Source organism: Gorilla gorilla, chromosome 19, assembly GCF_029281585.2.
Source record: "Gorilla gorilla gorilla isolate KB3781 chromosome 19, NHGRI_mGorGor1-v2.1_pri, whole genome shotgun sequence".
NCBI classification, from domain to species: domain Eukaryota; kingdom Metazoa; phylum Chordata; class Mammalia; order Primates; family Hominidae; genus Gorilla; species Gorilla gorilla.
Window position 1 is genome coordinate 111,576,154 of NC_073243.2, and position 14,926 is coordinate 111,591,079.

Genomic DNA, 14,926 nt, shown 5'->3' on the forward strand with positions numbered 1-14,926 from the left:
TAGAGAAATGGTGTTGGCCCAGATGGTGGGCACTGGCTGGGCATGTGGTTTAACTCTCACTTGGGCCTTGGACAGCCATCTCAGACCCGTATCAGTCTCCGCCGCAGAGTCCTTTGCAGAGTCTGGGAGCCCCCTTGCCCCTCTGTCCTTCGGTGGCTGCGGAGGTGCGCCGGGTCCCCCAGCACTACCAGCCCGCCTGCGCCACGCTCGAATTCTCGCCGGGCCTCAGCCGCCTCCCTGCTGAGCAGGGCTCGGGACCCTCTGCCCGCCGTGCCGAGGCCGCGCCCCCCTCCCCCACCCCGCCCCCTCCCCCGCCCCGCCCCCTCCCCTCCCCGCCCCCGCCCCGCCCGCCCCGCCCCCCGCCCCCGCCCCGCCCCCCGCCCCCCTCCCCCGCCCCGCCCCCCTCCCCCGCCCCGGGCTCCCGCGGTGCTGGAGCCTCCCCGAAGGGCGCCGCCCCCGCCGGGTCCCATGGACCGCCCAAGGGCTGAGGAGTGCGGGCGCGCGGCGCAGTAGTGGCGGGCAGCTCCACCTGCTGCGGGGCGCGGGATCCGATAGACAAAGCTAGCTAGACTCCTCCGTGGAGTGGGGTCTTGGAGAACTTTTATGTCTAGCTAAAGGATTGTCAATGCACCAATCAGCACTCTGTCAAAACGGACCAATCAATGCTCTGTAAAACGGACCAATTAGCTCCCTGTAAAATGGGCCAATCAGCAGGATGTGGGTGGGGTCAGATAACGGAATAAAAGCGGGCAGCCGGAACGCCCTGCGGCAACCTGATTCTATTCTCTTCTCCACTGTGGAAAGTTTGTTCTTTTGCTCTTAGCAATACATCTTGCTGCTGAGTCTGGGTCCGCGCCGCTTTTGTGAGCTGTAACTCTCACCAGGGAGGTCTGCAGCGAAGGTCTGCAGCTTTGCTCTTGAGGCCAGCCAGACCACGAGCCCACCGGAGAGAACGAACAGCTCCAGACGCGCTGTCTCTGAGAGGTGTAAGTAACACTCACCACTAAGGTATGAATTGAAGCCAGCGAGACTAGGAACCCACGGGAAGGAATGAATAACTCCAGAGGCGTCACCTTGAAGAGCTGTAACACTCACTGCGAGAGTCCGCGGCTTCATTCCTAAAGTCAGCGAGACCACAAACCCACCAGAAGGAAGAAACTCCAGACGCATCTGAACATCTGAAGGAACAAACTCCAGGTACGCCATGTTTAAGAACTGTAACACTCACTGCGGGGGTCCGCAGCTTCATTCTTGACATCAGCGAGACCAATAACCCACCAATTCCAGACACACTGCGTCCGGTGCTGCAGGGGGAAATGCACAGACTCAAAACTGCCAGCTTTGTTCTGATTGGGAGCTCTGCCTGCCTGACACGCGGCCTGGGCTGAGAAGAGTGGGGCGGTTCACAGGGAGAGTCCCGCGGAGCAGGAGTGCTGTGCGATGATAATGAAAAACAAGAACCGTCTGCCAAAGAGCTGTGCTGCGCTCAAATGGGGTCTGAAATAAGGAATGGGGTCTGAGCTGCCTCGTTCCTTGGCCCTGTTTAATGGCGAAGCACCTTCTCGGCAGGAGGGCAGGGCTCCCGGGTCCTAGGAGACCCCTTGGTGGGACAGGAGGGCTGGGTGAGCTCCACAGGAGCTCTGTCCACTCCTTCCGCTGTGAGGGTGGCTTTTGCTTCTGGGGCTTCGGGTCGCTGTCGTCTTTGATGTTGCTGTCCCGTTCACCAGCGAGGGTCTCTGGAGCTGAGAGCTGTCCAGGCTGAATGCCCAGTGGGCAGTGTGAGGCCAGGAGCACACTGTGTGGGCCCAGCAGGTGCCTTGCAGTGGAGATTCCCCTCAGTCCTGCTGGCCAGGGGCCTACCCGGTCTCCCTTGGGGCTGTGCCATCCCTGTGCTTCAGATTTACTGGGGGGCTGCTTCTCCCTGGTCCTGATCCCCTCCACTCCCTCAGTCAGCGACCTGGGACCAGGTCATGATGGAGCACTGGGCGTTGCAGAGGGGCCATCCCAGGGCTTCGGTGCCAAGGTGGGACCTGTGGCCATGGGACATTGGAGGGTCCATCAGGCCCTCAGAAACTTTGCCACCTGCAGGTGCGAGAGGGTCCCGTTCTGGCAGTGGGGTCTGGCCCTGGGGTTTCCTAAACAGGAGTGGGGTTTAATGACAACAGTCTCCAGGGACTCTGGGCAGGATTGAAGGCTGTGATGGCAGCCGGCCCGGGGTGGAGGGTGCTCCCCCTGGACAGGACTTGGGCGTAAAGGTTCTGAAGAGCCCAGCGGCAGTACACCCAGCTGAGCCTGCGGAGGCCAGGGTATCCGCATGGGAATCTGCCCATGGAGAGAAGACCAGGGACCCCCAGGGTTGCCCAGCATGCACGCCCACCTGCAGGGCCTGGGACAGCTCCTGTCGCCAGCTGAGAGATGCCTGAATACTGCTGAGTGCCTTGGCCCCCACCCCCCAACCTGTTTCCCAATCAGCTTGTAACACGGTGTGCTCCTCACAGCTCCCTGGATGCCAGTGCCCCGAGGGCATGGAAGGAAGGGGTTGGTGAGAGGCGTCTGAGCCAGCATGGCCCCTGCCAGGGGCATCCTGCAGTCACAGCACGTTGGACTCCTGGGCAGTGTCTCCAGGGGTAGAGGGAGAAGCTCCCACCCAGGCCCCAGGCCTCCAAATCACCAGGGAACCCACTGTCATCCCTGAACAGGGAGTTCTCCAGGGCACGAGCGTCGGCCCCTGCCAGGCAGAAGCACGCAGGGCTCCTGGGAACCTGAGTTAACAGAAGGTTTGGGTTGAATGTGTGGTGTGCGTGCCTGATGCTCCCAGCCTGGTCACTTCCTGAGGAATGCTTGCCCTCGGGTTCTGGTGGAATCCAATTGGCTGCCATCACAGAGTCTTTCTCCGCAGAGACAGGTTCTCCCTCGGGCTGTGCCTGCATGAGGCCATCGGGTGCGAGGGAGATGGGGAGGGAGCTGTACCCCTTCAAGGATGAGGAGACTGAGGCGCAAGCAACTGTCCCACCATGGGCACCTGCCTGCGAGCGAGCTCTGGGGGTCAGCGGATGCAGCTGGAGAAGCTGCTGGTGGCTTCTCCAGAGCAGGTGGAGCTGTCAGAGGTCACGCCCTGGCCTGGTCCAGCCCAGCACAACCCAGGGGGCCTGCAGGACACTTGTGACCAGGACAGAGGTTCTCAGGGAGGCCAGAGCCTGAGCAGGGCCGAGGGCTGGCTCTGAGGTCTCAGGCCCCAGGGAGTGGTGATGAGCTGAGAGGGTTGGTAGCTCCCACTGAGTCCGTGGCTCCTGCCTTGGGACCTCTGACCCGGCATTGCTGATGATGTGAGCACGGCCTGTCCACCAGCCTCCTCTGCCAGCAAGGCTCAGCCACCCCACAGCCATCCACGTGGAGAGCAGTCGTGTAGGCTCTGTCGGCGCCACCCCCGCGTGGGCGTGGGCAGTGAACAAGGGAGCACCCAGGCTGCTGCTACCTTTAAAACAGCAGCTGGCCCTAGTGAGAGAGACCCCAGGCCCTAGTTACAGACTCCAGGCCCAAGGGGCAGACCCCTGGCCGTAGTGACAGACCCCAGGCCCTAGTTACAGGCTCCCGGCCCAAGGGGCAGACCCCTGGCCGTAGTGACAGACCCCAGGCCGTAGTTACAGGCTCCAGGCTCAAGGGCAGACCCCTGGCCCTAGTGACAGACCCCAGGCCCTAGTTACAGGCTCCAGGCCCAAGGGGCAGACCCCTGGCCCTAGTGACAGACCCCAGATCCTAGTAACAGGCTCCAGGCTCAAGGGACAGGTCCCGGCCCTAGTGACTGACAGACCCCTGGTCCTGGTGAGCACCCCCTGGCCCAAGTGCGAGACCCCTGTTCCTAGTGACAGAGCCCTGGTCGGTCCTAGTGCCTGGCCCCGCTTACTGATGCCACATGGACACCTGGGTTTCCAGCCCCTGGACAGCTCCATGATCAGAGGCTGGGGCTGCTGTTTCCCCAGCCCTGTCAATTCTGTTCTGGCAGGTTTTCTGTAAGTTTGGCTTTGGGCAGTCCAGCGTCCAGTCTGAAGGCATTTCCCAGGAGATTCATTCTGACAAATGGTGCCCAGGTGATTTTTCGTGGGGCCTCTTGGGAACAGGGACAGCCCGTGGGGTTGGGACAAAGGTGGCCTGGGGTGTCTGGGACGAAGCCCCGCCTAGGTGGCCGAGTCCTTGGAGCTGGTGACACACCTGGGACAGGCATTCCCTGGCCAGCAAGGACGCTTCGTTCCCTAGGACAGCCACCCTCTGGGGTCTGCCTTTGTCTGCCCCACTCTGGGGTCTGTGGTGCCACCTCTGCCCTTATCTTCTGTCCTCTCCAAGCCTGTTTTGAAGATGCCAGTTGGACAACACAGTCTTGCCCACACCCATGGGTGAGCCCGTAGGCACTGTCCTCCTGACTGCCTGGGGAGGTGCTGTGGGTGTGTGGGAGTGGGGTGGGCTCAGTCTCCAAGCAGGTCCTGGCCCTGGGGGTTGGGGCGTGAGTGGGGTGGGCTCAGCCTCCAAGCAGTTCCTGGCCGGGCCCCACTTGGGCTCCCATGGGGTTTGGCCAGGGAAGGGGCATGTGCTGTGAGCAGGCACCTGGGTCGGGGCAGGGCTGGGCACGTCCCTCCTACCAGGGAGGTCCCGGCCAGTGGGAGAGGGTGCAGGTGCACACCTGGATGCAAGCCACAGGCCTGGGAGCACAGGGCACAGCTGAGATGGTGGGCACAGGCCTGGGAGTGCAGAGCCACCCCCTGGAGGTTCAGGGCACACACGTGGAGATGCTGGGTACACACCTGGGAGCTTGTCCTTTGACCCCAGGTGAGCAGTTTGTCTTCCTGGAGTCTCTTCTGCTACACAACCTTCTTTTCCCTCATGGTGAAAGAGCAGAGCCTCTGGGGGAAACGGTGTGAGGGTCTGCGCCCAGGGCTCAGGTGCGCTGTACCCAGAAAATGGGAAAGTGGAGGACACCTGTCCAAGGAGAAGCAGCTGGCACAGCTGCATGCCATGCTCGGTGGAGAACGCCAAGGTAGAGGCGCTCGCCCAGGCTCGTTGTCCGTCTGACACCTCCTCATTCTCTTAAAACTAAATGTATTCTTATTACCGTCATTGTGGAAACAGCACGTGGGTCTAATGAAGTGATCCAGACAGTGCATCTCCCATCTCCTCTACTCCTGCTCCGTGTTTGTGGCCCGTGTCCTGCTCCTCCAGACCCAGCAGCAGCCTGGCTGTCTTCCCACAGTGGCATGTCGCACCTAATTCATTCTGTCATTTTTAGTTTAAAAACCTTTTAAAAAATATTTTATTAAACTAATGCATGTTTGAGGTAAAACACAAGAACCTAGAACAGTGAAGCTCGGATGGGCTCTGAGGCGAGTCCCCATGTGAGACCCCTCAGCACACAGCCCACACAGAGGCGGGCTTTGGAAGCATTTCTGGCAGCTGGCGTCTGAGGTCAGCACTGCTCCACCCCTTGGTGCAGAAAGGCCAGGGCTGAGTTGGGACGGGTTCCACTTTTCCCTCCTGAACTGCGAGGGCCTGGTTCTCAGCCCTCCCAAGCACCCATGGACTCACTCCCGTGTGACGGCCATGGGTTCCTGCATCTACTCCTTCTTCTCGGCTGTTGATGGCTGTCACCCTCGTCTTCCTGGGAAGCCCAGTCACCAAGCACTTCTGCAGGGTGCGTGGCCACGTCTCTGAGCTCACACCCACTGCAGGTGGCCTTGCTCCCCTCAGCCTGAGTGGGACAGTGGACATGGGTATCCAAGTCCCAGCCTGAAGCATTTTTCCTCAGAACATTTGAAGCCAGTGTCTGTCTTCAGTAGATCTGGCGATGGCCTGACCCCTGTTCCTTTCTGCCCCTGGGCCTTGGGTGTGGCCTGTGTGTTCTCGCCATCTGCACTGCTGCCTCCTGGCTGCGCTGCTGCTGGGACCTCCTGCACGGCCCCATCCTCCACTTCTCCACCTCTGCTGGGTCCCTCCCGTGCAGACAGCTGCATGGACACTGCTCCTGCCGGCCCTTTCTCCCTCAGCCACTCACACCATCTGCTAATGGGACAGCTCACTCTTCCCTCCAAACCATGGCCTTGGCTCAAGAGCTTCCTTGTTTCTGGAATGTTCTTTCCTCCAGCTCCAGGTGTTGGAATTCTGCCTGGTCTGGGTCTCCTATTGAAGGACGCCCTCCACTGGGAAGGATCCTCTTGCCTTCACCACTTGTCTTCACCAACCCCTGCTCCCCTCTTCCTCTTGGGGCTGTTGTGGTTGTTGATACTTTTTTTTTGTTGTGTTTGACACACTCCTTGTTCTCACCCACTAACACAGTTCTCAACCACAGCACTTTCATCCCTGGAGATGTTTGGCAGTGTCCAGAGGCGTGTTGATGGTCCCACTGGGGTTGGGGGTGCTGCTGGCACCAGATGGTAGGGAGATGCCAGGGGTGCTGCTCCACACCCTATGGGACACTGCACAGTACACCTGGCCTGCGTCCCCCACAGCGAGAGCTGGCCCTGGGCAGGCGTGGTCCCTGCGGTGTGTGTTGGTTGGGATCCTCCACAGTGACAGACAACGTGCTCTGCCCACGTTTCCACAGAGCTCTTTTGCTTATGGAGCTCACCCCTTTGCAGAGAGCGCATTTCCCTGCGGTCTTTGGCCTGCAGAAGTAAAATGAGGGGTGGCCAATTGCACCCCTGCTGGTTACACATGGAAAACTCAGGAGCGAGAATTTTGTGGAGAGCAAGTGAGGTGAGACTGGGGTGCTGGCTGCCAGCCAGGCGGTCCCTCAGCCCCTGGAGAAGCGGGGTGGGGCCTGCACACCGAGTCCTTCCAGTGAGTCCAGTGATGCTCTTTCTCCTCTTCCTCCCAGTCACCTTTCTCTCCAGTGCCACTACTGCGCTTTCGATGCAGAATAATTCAGTATTTGGCGACTTGAAGTCGGATGAGATGGAGCTGCTCTACTCAGCCTACGGAGATGAGACAGGCGTGCAGTGTGCGCTGAGGCAAGTGTCGGCCCCGGGGAGCCCTTGGCTGCTGTGCAGCTTGAGCTGCACCCTGGTGTGGGACCCGGAGCCCCACATGTGTGTGGGTGGGGAGAGGGCCATCCCGCAGCCATCCAGATGGCAGCTCAGGTCTTCCCGTTGCTTTCAGTCATCTACCCAGGTCTGCCACAGGCCAGGTCCTCTGCCCAGGGTCCTCCACACCCTGGAGAGCCGTTTTCCGTTGCCACTCAGCTCTGGCCAGGGTCAGATTCTGCAGCATGTCTGTTCATTCCCCTGGACAGGGCCCTGCACCGACTCCAGCCCAACCCCTGCTCCCTCTGTGGGGAACGTGGCCCCAGGCAATGCTGGGCCATTGGCTGTCAGTGCTGGTCCTGGGGGCCATGTTCCCAGTCCCCGTGGTCTCCCTGACAGTGGGTGGGGCCGGCCCTCCCCAGAGCTGATGGCGCAGGTCCTCCCCTTCTGTGTCCTGCAGATGGACACTCGCTCCGGGAGCCAGTGTTCCATCACCCCAGAAGCCATACTCAACAATGAAGAGCTGGTCCTGCCGCCCCGCATCTCCAGAGTGAACAGCTGGTCGTTACCCCTGCACTACTTCCAGGTGGTGACTTGGGCTGTCTTCGTGGGCCTTTCCTTGGCCACCTTCAGGATCTTCATTCCCCTCCTGCCTCCCGCATGGAAATACATCGCCTACGTGGTATCCTCTTCATCGTGGCATGGTCTAAGCGGGAGGGATTCCTGGAGGACCCTGTGATGGACTTGGCTGTGGGGTCTGGGCCATGGCTGCCCGGTGGCACCAGTCACCTGCCCTGGGCCAGACTATGTCCCCCGAGCCTGCAGGTGGGCCCAGTGGTCATTCGTGCTCTGTGCAGCCCCTGCTCAGGGTCAGGACAGGACAGCTGCTGACCCCACATCAGGACATTCCTGCGTGGCCCATGGTCGGGTGGACAGAGCAGCCACTGACCCTATGTCAGACCGTTCCCGCATGGCTCAGGGTCAGGTTGGACAGGGCAGCCGCTGACCCCATGTCAGGCCATCTGCTCCCATCTCCCAGCAGGTGGGGGACCCGGTTCTGCTCCCATCTCCCAGCGGGCAGGGGGCCCGGGTCTGCTCCCATCTCCCAAAGAGGGGGAGGCCCGTGTCTGCTCCTGTCTCCCAGTGGGTAGGGAACCTGCATCTGCTCTCACCTCCCATCAGGCGGGGGCTCATGTCTGCTCCCATCATCTTCCAGCAGGTGGGAGCCTGTGTCTGCTCCCATCTCCCAGGGTGCATGTCCATGGGGCATGTGGGCTCTGCACTACCCCCAGCCGACCATGGCATTCAGTCGAGCAACCCGGGGCCCCCTAGGATCACTGAGACATGGATGTGTGGGGACAAAGGGACCTGGGGACAGTTGGCCTGCGTTCGGTGCCTTGGGGCACTGGAACCATATTTCTGAAAGTAGGATGTGTTATTCCTCACTAGAGCCTTCCTCAGTGGGGAAGTGGTGACACTGTGTCTGGAACTGGTGGGTTCTTGGTCTCACCGACTTCAAGAATGAAGCCGCAGACCCTCGCGGTGAATGTTACAGTTCTTAAAGGCGGCGTGTCTGGAGTTTATTCCTTCTGATGTTTGGATGTGTTCAGAATTTCTTCCTTCTGGTGGGTTCAGGGTCTCCCTGGCTCAGGAATGAAGCTGCAGACCTTCACGGTGAGTGTTACAGCTCATAAAGGCAGTGTGGACCCAAAGAGTGAGCAGCAGCAAGATGTATTGCAAAGAGCAAAAGAACAAAACTTCCACCGTGTGGAAGAGGACCCAAGCAGGTTGCTGCTGCTGGCTCGGGCAGCCTGCTTTTATTCCCTTATCTGGCCCCACCCACATCCTGCTGATTGGTCCATTTTACAGAGAGCTGATTGGTATGTTTTACAGAGAGCTGATTGGTCTGTTTTACAGAGAGCTGATTGGTCCGTTTTGACAGGGTGCTGATTGGTGTGTTTACAACCCCTAAGCTAGACACAAAAGTTCTCCAAGTCCCCACAGAGCACTGATTGGTGCATTTACAAACCTTGATCTAGACACAGGGTGCTGATTGGTGTGTTTACAAACCTTGAGCTAGACACAGAGTGCTGATTGGTGTATTTACAATCCCTTAGCTAGACATAAAGATTCTCCAAGTCCCCACCAGATTAGCTAGATACAGAGTGCTGATTGGTGCATTTACAAACCTCGAGCTAGACATAGGGTGCTGATTGGTGTATTTACAATCCCTTAGCTAGACATAAAGGTTCTCCAAGTCCCCACTAGACTCAGGAGCCCAGCTGGCTTCACCTAGTGGCTCCCACACTGGGGGCAGATGGAGCTGCCCGCCAGTCCCGTGCCATGTGCCCGCACTCCTCAGCCCTTGGGTGGTGGATGGGACCGGGTGCGGCAGAGCAGGGGGCAGTGCTCATTGGGGAGGCTCGGGCTGTGTAGGAGCCCATGGCAGCAGGGAGGCTCAGGCATGGCGGGCTGCAGGTCCTGAGCCTGGCACTGCAGGGAGGCAGCTGAGGCCCAGTGAGAATTGAGCACAGCTCCAGCAGGCCGGCACTCCTGGGGGACCTGGTGCACCCTCCACAGCTGCTGGCCCAGGTACTAAGCCCCTCACTGCCTGGGGCCAGCAGTGCTGGCCGGCCACTCTGAGTGCAGGGCCCGCTGAGCCCATGCCCACCCCGAACTCGCGCTGGGTTCCCGCCTGCACCTCTCCCTTCATACCTCCCCGCAAGCCAAGGGAGCTGGCTCTGGCCTTGGCCAGCCCAGAGAGGGACTCCCACAGTGCAGCAGTGGGCTGAAGGGCCCCTTGAGTGTGGCCAGAGTGGGTGCCGAGGCCGAGGAGGTGCCAAGAGTGAGCGAGGGCTGCCAGGGCTGCCAGCATGCTGTCACCTCTCAACACCACTGCGTGGTCCTTGGGCTGGGCCATCCTGGGCAGGTCTCTGGTAAATGGTGAGCGTGGTGTGTATCACTGTGGTGCAGAAAGGGAGGCGTAGGGGCTGGATGCAGAGTGAGCAGGTGCCATGAGGACAGCAGCCTGCCAGCCTGAGTGCCTCAGCCATGGGCAAGGCCATGTCTCTCTTTCCTGAAACTTGTTCCTGTGGCATCTTTCAGTTTATAGAGGTAGAGAGTACAATCAAGCGGACCTGCAGGTGCCAGTCACCTGCTTCAACAGTGAAGCTTTTGCTAACCTTGTTTTATATCTCACACGCATGTGTACCCGAGTAACCTTTAAAAATCTCAGACATCGGGAAATTTCACCTGTAAATGCTCCAGTTTGTGTCTAACAAACTTTTATTTTTATAACACCATGCTTTGTCTCACTTAAAAATATCTCACTTAAAATTATATATCTCACTTAAAAATTATATAGCCATTTCTTAACATCCTATATTTGTTCTTATCCATATGGCTATTTCCCCAATTTTCGAAACAAGTCTTTCTACAGATGCGTGGCTCACATCAGGAGCCCACGTGCCATGGGGCTGTTGTGTCCCCGAAGCTCCCCTTCCTCCATCCGTTTTGCTCCCAGGCCTTTGACTGGTCAGAGAAACTGATGCCTTTGCCCACAGGAGGCCCCTCAGTCTAGACTTGGCTGGATTTTTCTCCAAGTGCAACAGTCTCCCTTGTGGGAAGGCTTTTGATAATGAGTGCAGTTTCTTTGATAAAAAGCTATTCTGTTTCTCTGTTTTCTTGTTTCTATTTTCATAGTTTGTATTTTTCTTCTTCTTTTTTTTTTTTTCCCCCCGAGATGGGAGTCTCACTCTTGTCACCCAGGCTGGAGTGCAATGGTGTGATCTCGACTTGCTGCAACCTCTGCCTCCTGGGTTCAAACAATCCTCCCGTCCCAGCCTCCTGAGTATCTGGGACTACAGGTGTGTGCCACCACGCCTAGCTAATTTTTGTATTTTTCAGTGGAGACAGGATTTCGCCACATTGGCCAGTCTGGTCTCGAACTCCTGACCTTGTGATCCACCCACCTCAGTCTCCCAAAGTGCTGGGATTACAGGCGTGAGCCACCGCACCTAGCTCATAGGTTGTGTTTTTCAGGAAATTGGAGTATTTCATGTAATTTGACATATTTCTTGGAATACAGGTGTTTACAGTGTTTCCTGCAATCCTTTTCTCATCTGTAGGGTCCGAGTGCTGTGCCCCCCTTCCTCACTATCCTGGCCATTTGTGTCTTCCTCCCTCTTCTTCATCAGTCTTCCTGGGGCTTATCCCTTTTATGGATCTTGAAAAGAGTCAGCTTTTTAATTATTAATTTTCTCTATTGTTTGCCTGTTTTTATTCTACTTAAAAAAAAATTCTGCTTTTATTTTTACTACTTCCTTCAACTGACCTTGGGTTTACTTTGCTCTTTTTTCTATCATCTTAAGACGGAAACTTAGGTCATTGATTGTAGACCTTTCTTACTTTTTAATGTGTGTTTAAAGCTATGTATTTTCTGTGAGCACACACACAGACTCGGGCATGCACAGACACACAGCGCCAGTAAGGCTTTTGGCCTCTCATTCAACCACCCCATCTGGCTTAGTGATTCAAGGGTGTCTCCCCAGGGATTTGGGGCTCTGTCTCTGGGTCTTGGGGTGGTGCCTTGTGCAGCTAAAGTTCCCTTGGGAGGTCAGGCCACACCCTATCTACAAGTCTGAAATGGGCTGGGCCCAGCTGGTCTCGCAGAGAGCCTTGGCAGGGGTCCAAGGATATGCTTTAGTGAGAGACGTGGGTGCTGACTGTAGCATACACTCATCCTGGGCGCTATCTTGCTCCATCCCTCTTGCAACCTGCGTCTTGTTTGTAGGTGGCTGTCTGGGGCTGTGAGTGGCCATCTGAGGTTGTGAGTGGCCTTCAGGGGCTGTGAGTGGCCATCCAGGCCGTGAGTGGCCTTCAGGGCTGTAAGTGACCATCTGGGCTGTGAGTGGCCATCCAGGGCTATGAGTGGCCATCCAGGCTGTGAGTGGCCATGCAGGGCTTTGAGTGGCCATCTGGAGCTGTGAGTGGCCTTCCAGGGCTGGGAGTGTCTGTCTGGGCTGGGAGTGTCTGTCTGGGGCTGTGAGTAGCTATCTGGGGCTGCGAGTGACCGTCTGGGGCTGGGAGTGACCATCCGGGGCTGGGGATGGCTGTCCGGGGCTGGGAGTGTCTGTCTGGGGCTGGCAGTGTCTGTCCAGGGCTATGAGTGGCCCTCCGGGATTGCGAGTGACCGTCCAGGGCTGGGAGTGTCCGTCTGGGACTGGGAATGTCTGTCTGGGGCTGTGAGTGGCCGTCCAAGGCTGGGAATGTCCGTGTGGGACTGCAAGTGGCTGTTGAGGCTGGGAGTGTCTGTCTGGGGCTGTCAGTAGCCTTCTGGGCTGTGAGTGACTGTCTGGGACTTCGAGTGACCGTCCGGGGCTGTGAGTAGCCGTCCAGGGCTGGGAGAATCTGTCTGGGGCTGGGAGTGTCTGTCTGGGGCTGTGAGTGGCCGTCCAGGCTGTGAGTGGCCATCCAGGGCTGTGAGTGGCTGGCTGAGACTGTGACTGGCTGGCTGGGACTGTGAGTGGCTGTCTAAGGCTCTGAGTTGAGTGGCTGTCTGGGGCTGTGAGTTGAGTGGCTGTCTGGGGCTGTGAGTGGCCATCTGGAGCTGGGATGACTGTCCAGGGCTGGGAGTGGCCATCTGCACTGTGAGTGGCTGGCCGGGACTGTGAGTGGCCGGCTGGGACTGTGAGTGGCTATCCAGGGCTGTGAGTTGAGTGGCCATCTGGGCTGTGAGTGGCTGTCTGGGGCTGGGAGTGACTGTCTGGGGCTATGAGTGGCTGTCTGGGCTGTGAGTGGCTCTCTGGGCTGCAAGCGGCCATCCAGGGCTGTGAGTGGCTGGCCGGGACTGTGAGTGGCTCTCCAGGGCTGTGAGTTGAGTGGCCCTCTTGGCTGTGAGTGGCCATCGTGGCTGTGAGTGGCCAGCCAGGACTGTGAGTGGCTGCCCAGGGCTGTGGGTTGAGTGGCCGTCTGGGGCTAGGGGTGGCCATCTGGGCTATGAGTGGCCATCTGGGGCTAGGAGTGGCCGTCTGGGCTGTGAGTGGCTGTCCAGGGCTGTGAATAGAAGACTTTGTGTCCCCCTGTCTGCTCCGTGGCCTTCCCAATCCTAGGGGATTTAGGGAAGCAGTGCTCTCTTCCCAAGAGGCCTTTTCTGAGAGGCCCTGAGTGTGCCCAGTCACCAGAGTGGGGGTTCCATGGGGTTCTAAGGCCTGGACACACATGTGGGGGTTCAGGCTTCTACCATGGGAGGTGCTGGAATGTGGCAACCCATGTGTCCACCCGGCACACACTGCCAGCCTTGAGCGCCTCCACTCATCAGGAGGACAGATCATAGTTCTGAGTAGTGGCCTGTCTCTGCCAGGCCCAAGGTGTGCCCTGTGGCCCTGCTGGCATTCCCCCAAGATCCCCTGCCATTGGCCCAGCTTCTGCTGTGGCCCAGCCTCCGAGTTCTCCACCTACATCCCTGAGTCCCCATACCCCCAAAGCCTGGGTCCTAGATGGCCTCCCCCACCTCCAGGGCCCAGAAATCCACAGACCCACATCGCTGCATGGCAGCCCCATTGGCCCCGGGTGTCCTGCAGTGAGGGATGAGGATGTCACTAAAGCCCACAGTCACTAACCCTGTGCTGCACGGCCCACCTCCCTGCTCTAGCACATGCCCTCCAGACATGGGTGTCCTCCTGTATTGCACCTTCATGGCAGGTGAGAAGACAGGCTGTGATCGGACCATGGCCGAGGCAGTCCATGTCAACATTCTCCAACAGCCCCCAGATGTGCTTGATAGGATTTTTAATCCAGAATCCGGCCAAGGTTCTGGGACGGATGTTGCGACGGAGTCTCTTGGTGTGTTTAGGTCAGCACAGCGCCCGCCTGCCTTTTCCTGGCAGCTGCTGGTATCTCCTTGACCACAGCGTCAAGGCATATCCAGACCAGTGTCTTGCTCCACCACCTGGGGGTCTGTGTGGTTAAGGCTGAGCAGTTTCAGAAGAACGCTGCACAGGTGGTGGTGGCCTGTCCCGCTGCACTGTCAGGAGGCCCTGTAGGTGGGGACGCAGCGGTTCCTTGGGAGGGTGGGCCGGGTCCCTGCCCCTGCCTGTCCAGAGTGGTGCACATGTGGACTCTGAGTCTCAGGCATATCGCTTTTTGTTGCAATCCTCGTCTGAATCACAGTTATGCTAGGGGTGTAAAATGCTGTGTTTGCATCTGCGATTCCACCGCAGGGCCCAGTGCATGCTCTGCAGAGGAAGGTGCCCTCCCCTGCTGCTTTGGCCACCATCTGTCTCTCTCCCTCAGCATCACCAGGTGGCCACAGCGTGTCCTGGGGCTGCCATCACAAAGCACCAAAAACCGGGTGCCTGCAACAGCAGACATATCTGGTCTCACAGTTCTGGGGCCCGGGGTCTGGAATCGGGTGCTGGCTGCATGCCGCTCCCCCTGAAGCTGCTGGAGGGGATGGTTCTGGCCGCTCTCTGTGGCTCGTCTTCTCGTGTTCACACCGTCTTTTCTCTGCGTGTGTCTGCTGCCGTTGGGTTCCCGTTTTTGTAAAGACGCCAGTCATTGGAGTAGGGCCTACCCGAAAAGACCTTGCCCTGACAGGATTATCTGCAAAGACCCTATTTCCAAGTGAGGCCACATCCACAGGTGCTGTGGGTTAGGGCTTGGACCTATGTGGGGGATCGAGTCGACCCTCCACACCTGGCTGTTTCCTTATGTGCTAGTAGAATCCCTTCTCTCCACTCTTCCTTTGGCCCGTGGCTCGGCCACGCATGCCTCTGAGCTGTCACCTGCTCTCTGGTAGGTGAACCCTCTGTGGCTCCCCTGTACCCCCCACTCCACACCTGGATCTCCATTTCTAAAGGAGCCCTTGGTGCCCCAGCCCTTGTCCATGCTGCCCCTCCCGCTGGCCGGCACTGGGCTCA

At 58.5% G+C, this 14,926-nt stretch overlaps 1 protein-coding gene across 8 annotated transcripts in view; it reads left to right on the forward strand.

Annotated features, from left to right (window-relative positions):
* Positions 1-14,926, forward strand: part of LOC115931263 (probable palmitoyltransferase ZDHHC11B) — an 80,786-nt gene that overhangs the window by 6,706 nt on the left and 59,154 nt on the right. For 5 of the 8 annotated variants that reach the window (XR_010131862.1, XM_063700880.1, XM_063700879.1 and 2 more), the window contains 3 exons: positions 824-6,741; positions 6,863-6,995; positions 7,468-7,689. Coding sequence is in view for 7 of the 8 variants with exons in the window: in XM_063700880.1 (XP_063556950.1) it covers positions 7,468-7,689 (222 nt within the window). In the remaining variant the exon portion in view is untranslated. The remainder of the gene's footprint in view (positions 1-823; positions 6,742-6,862; positions 6,996-7,467; positions 7,690-14,926) is intronic. The other 3 variants (XM_055367763.2, XM_055367764.2, XM_063700877.1) reach the window with 2 other exon arrangements.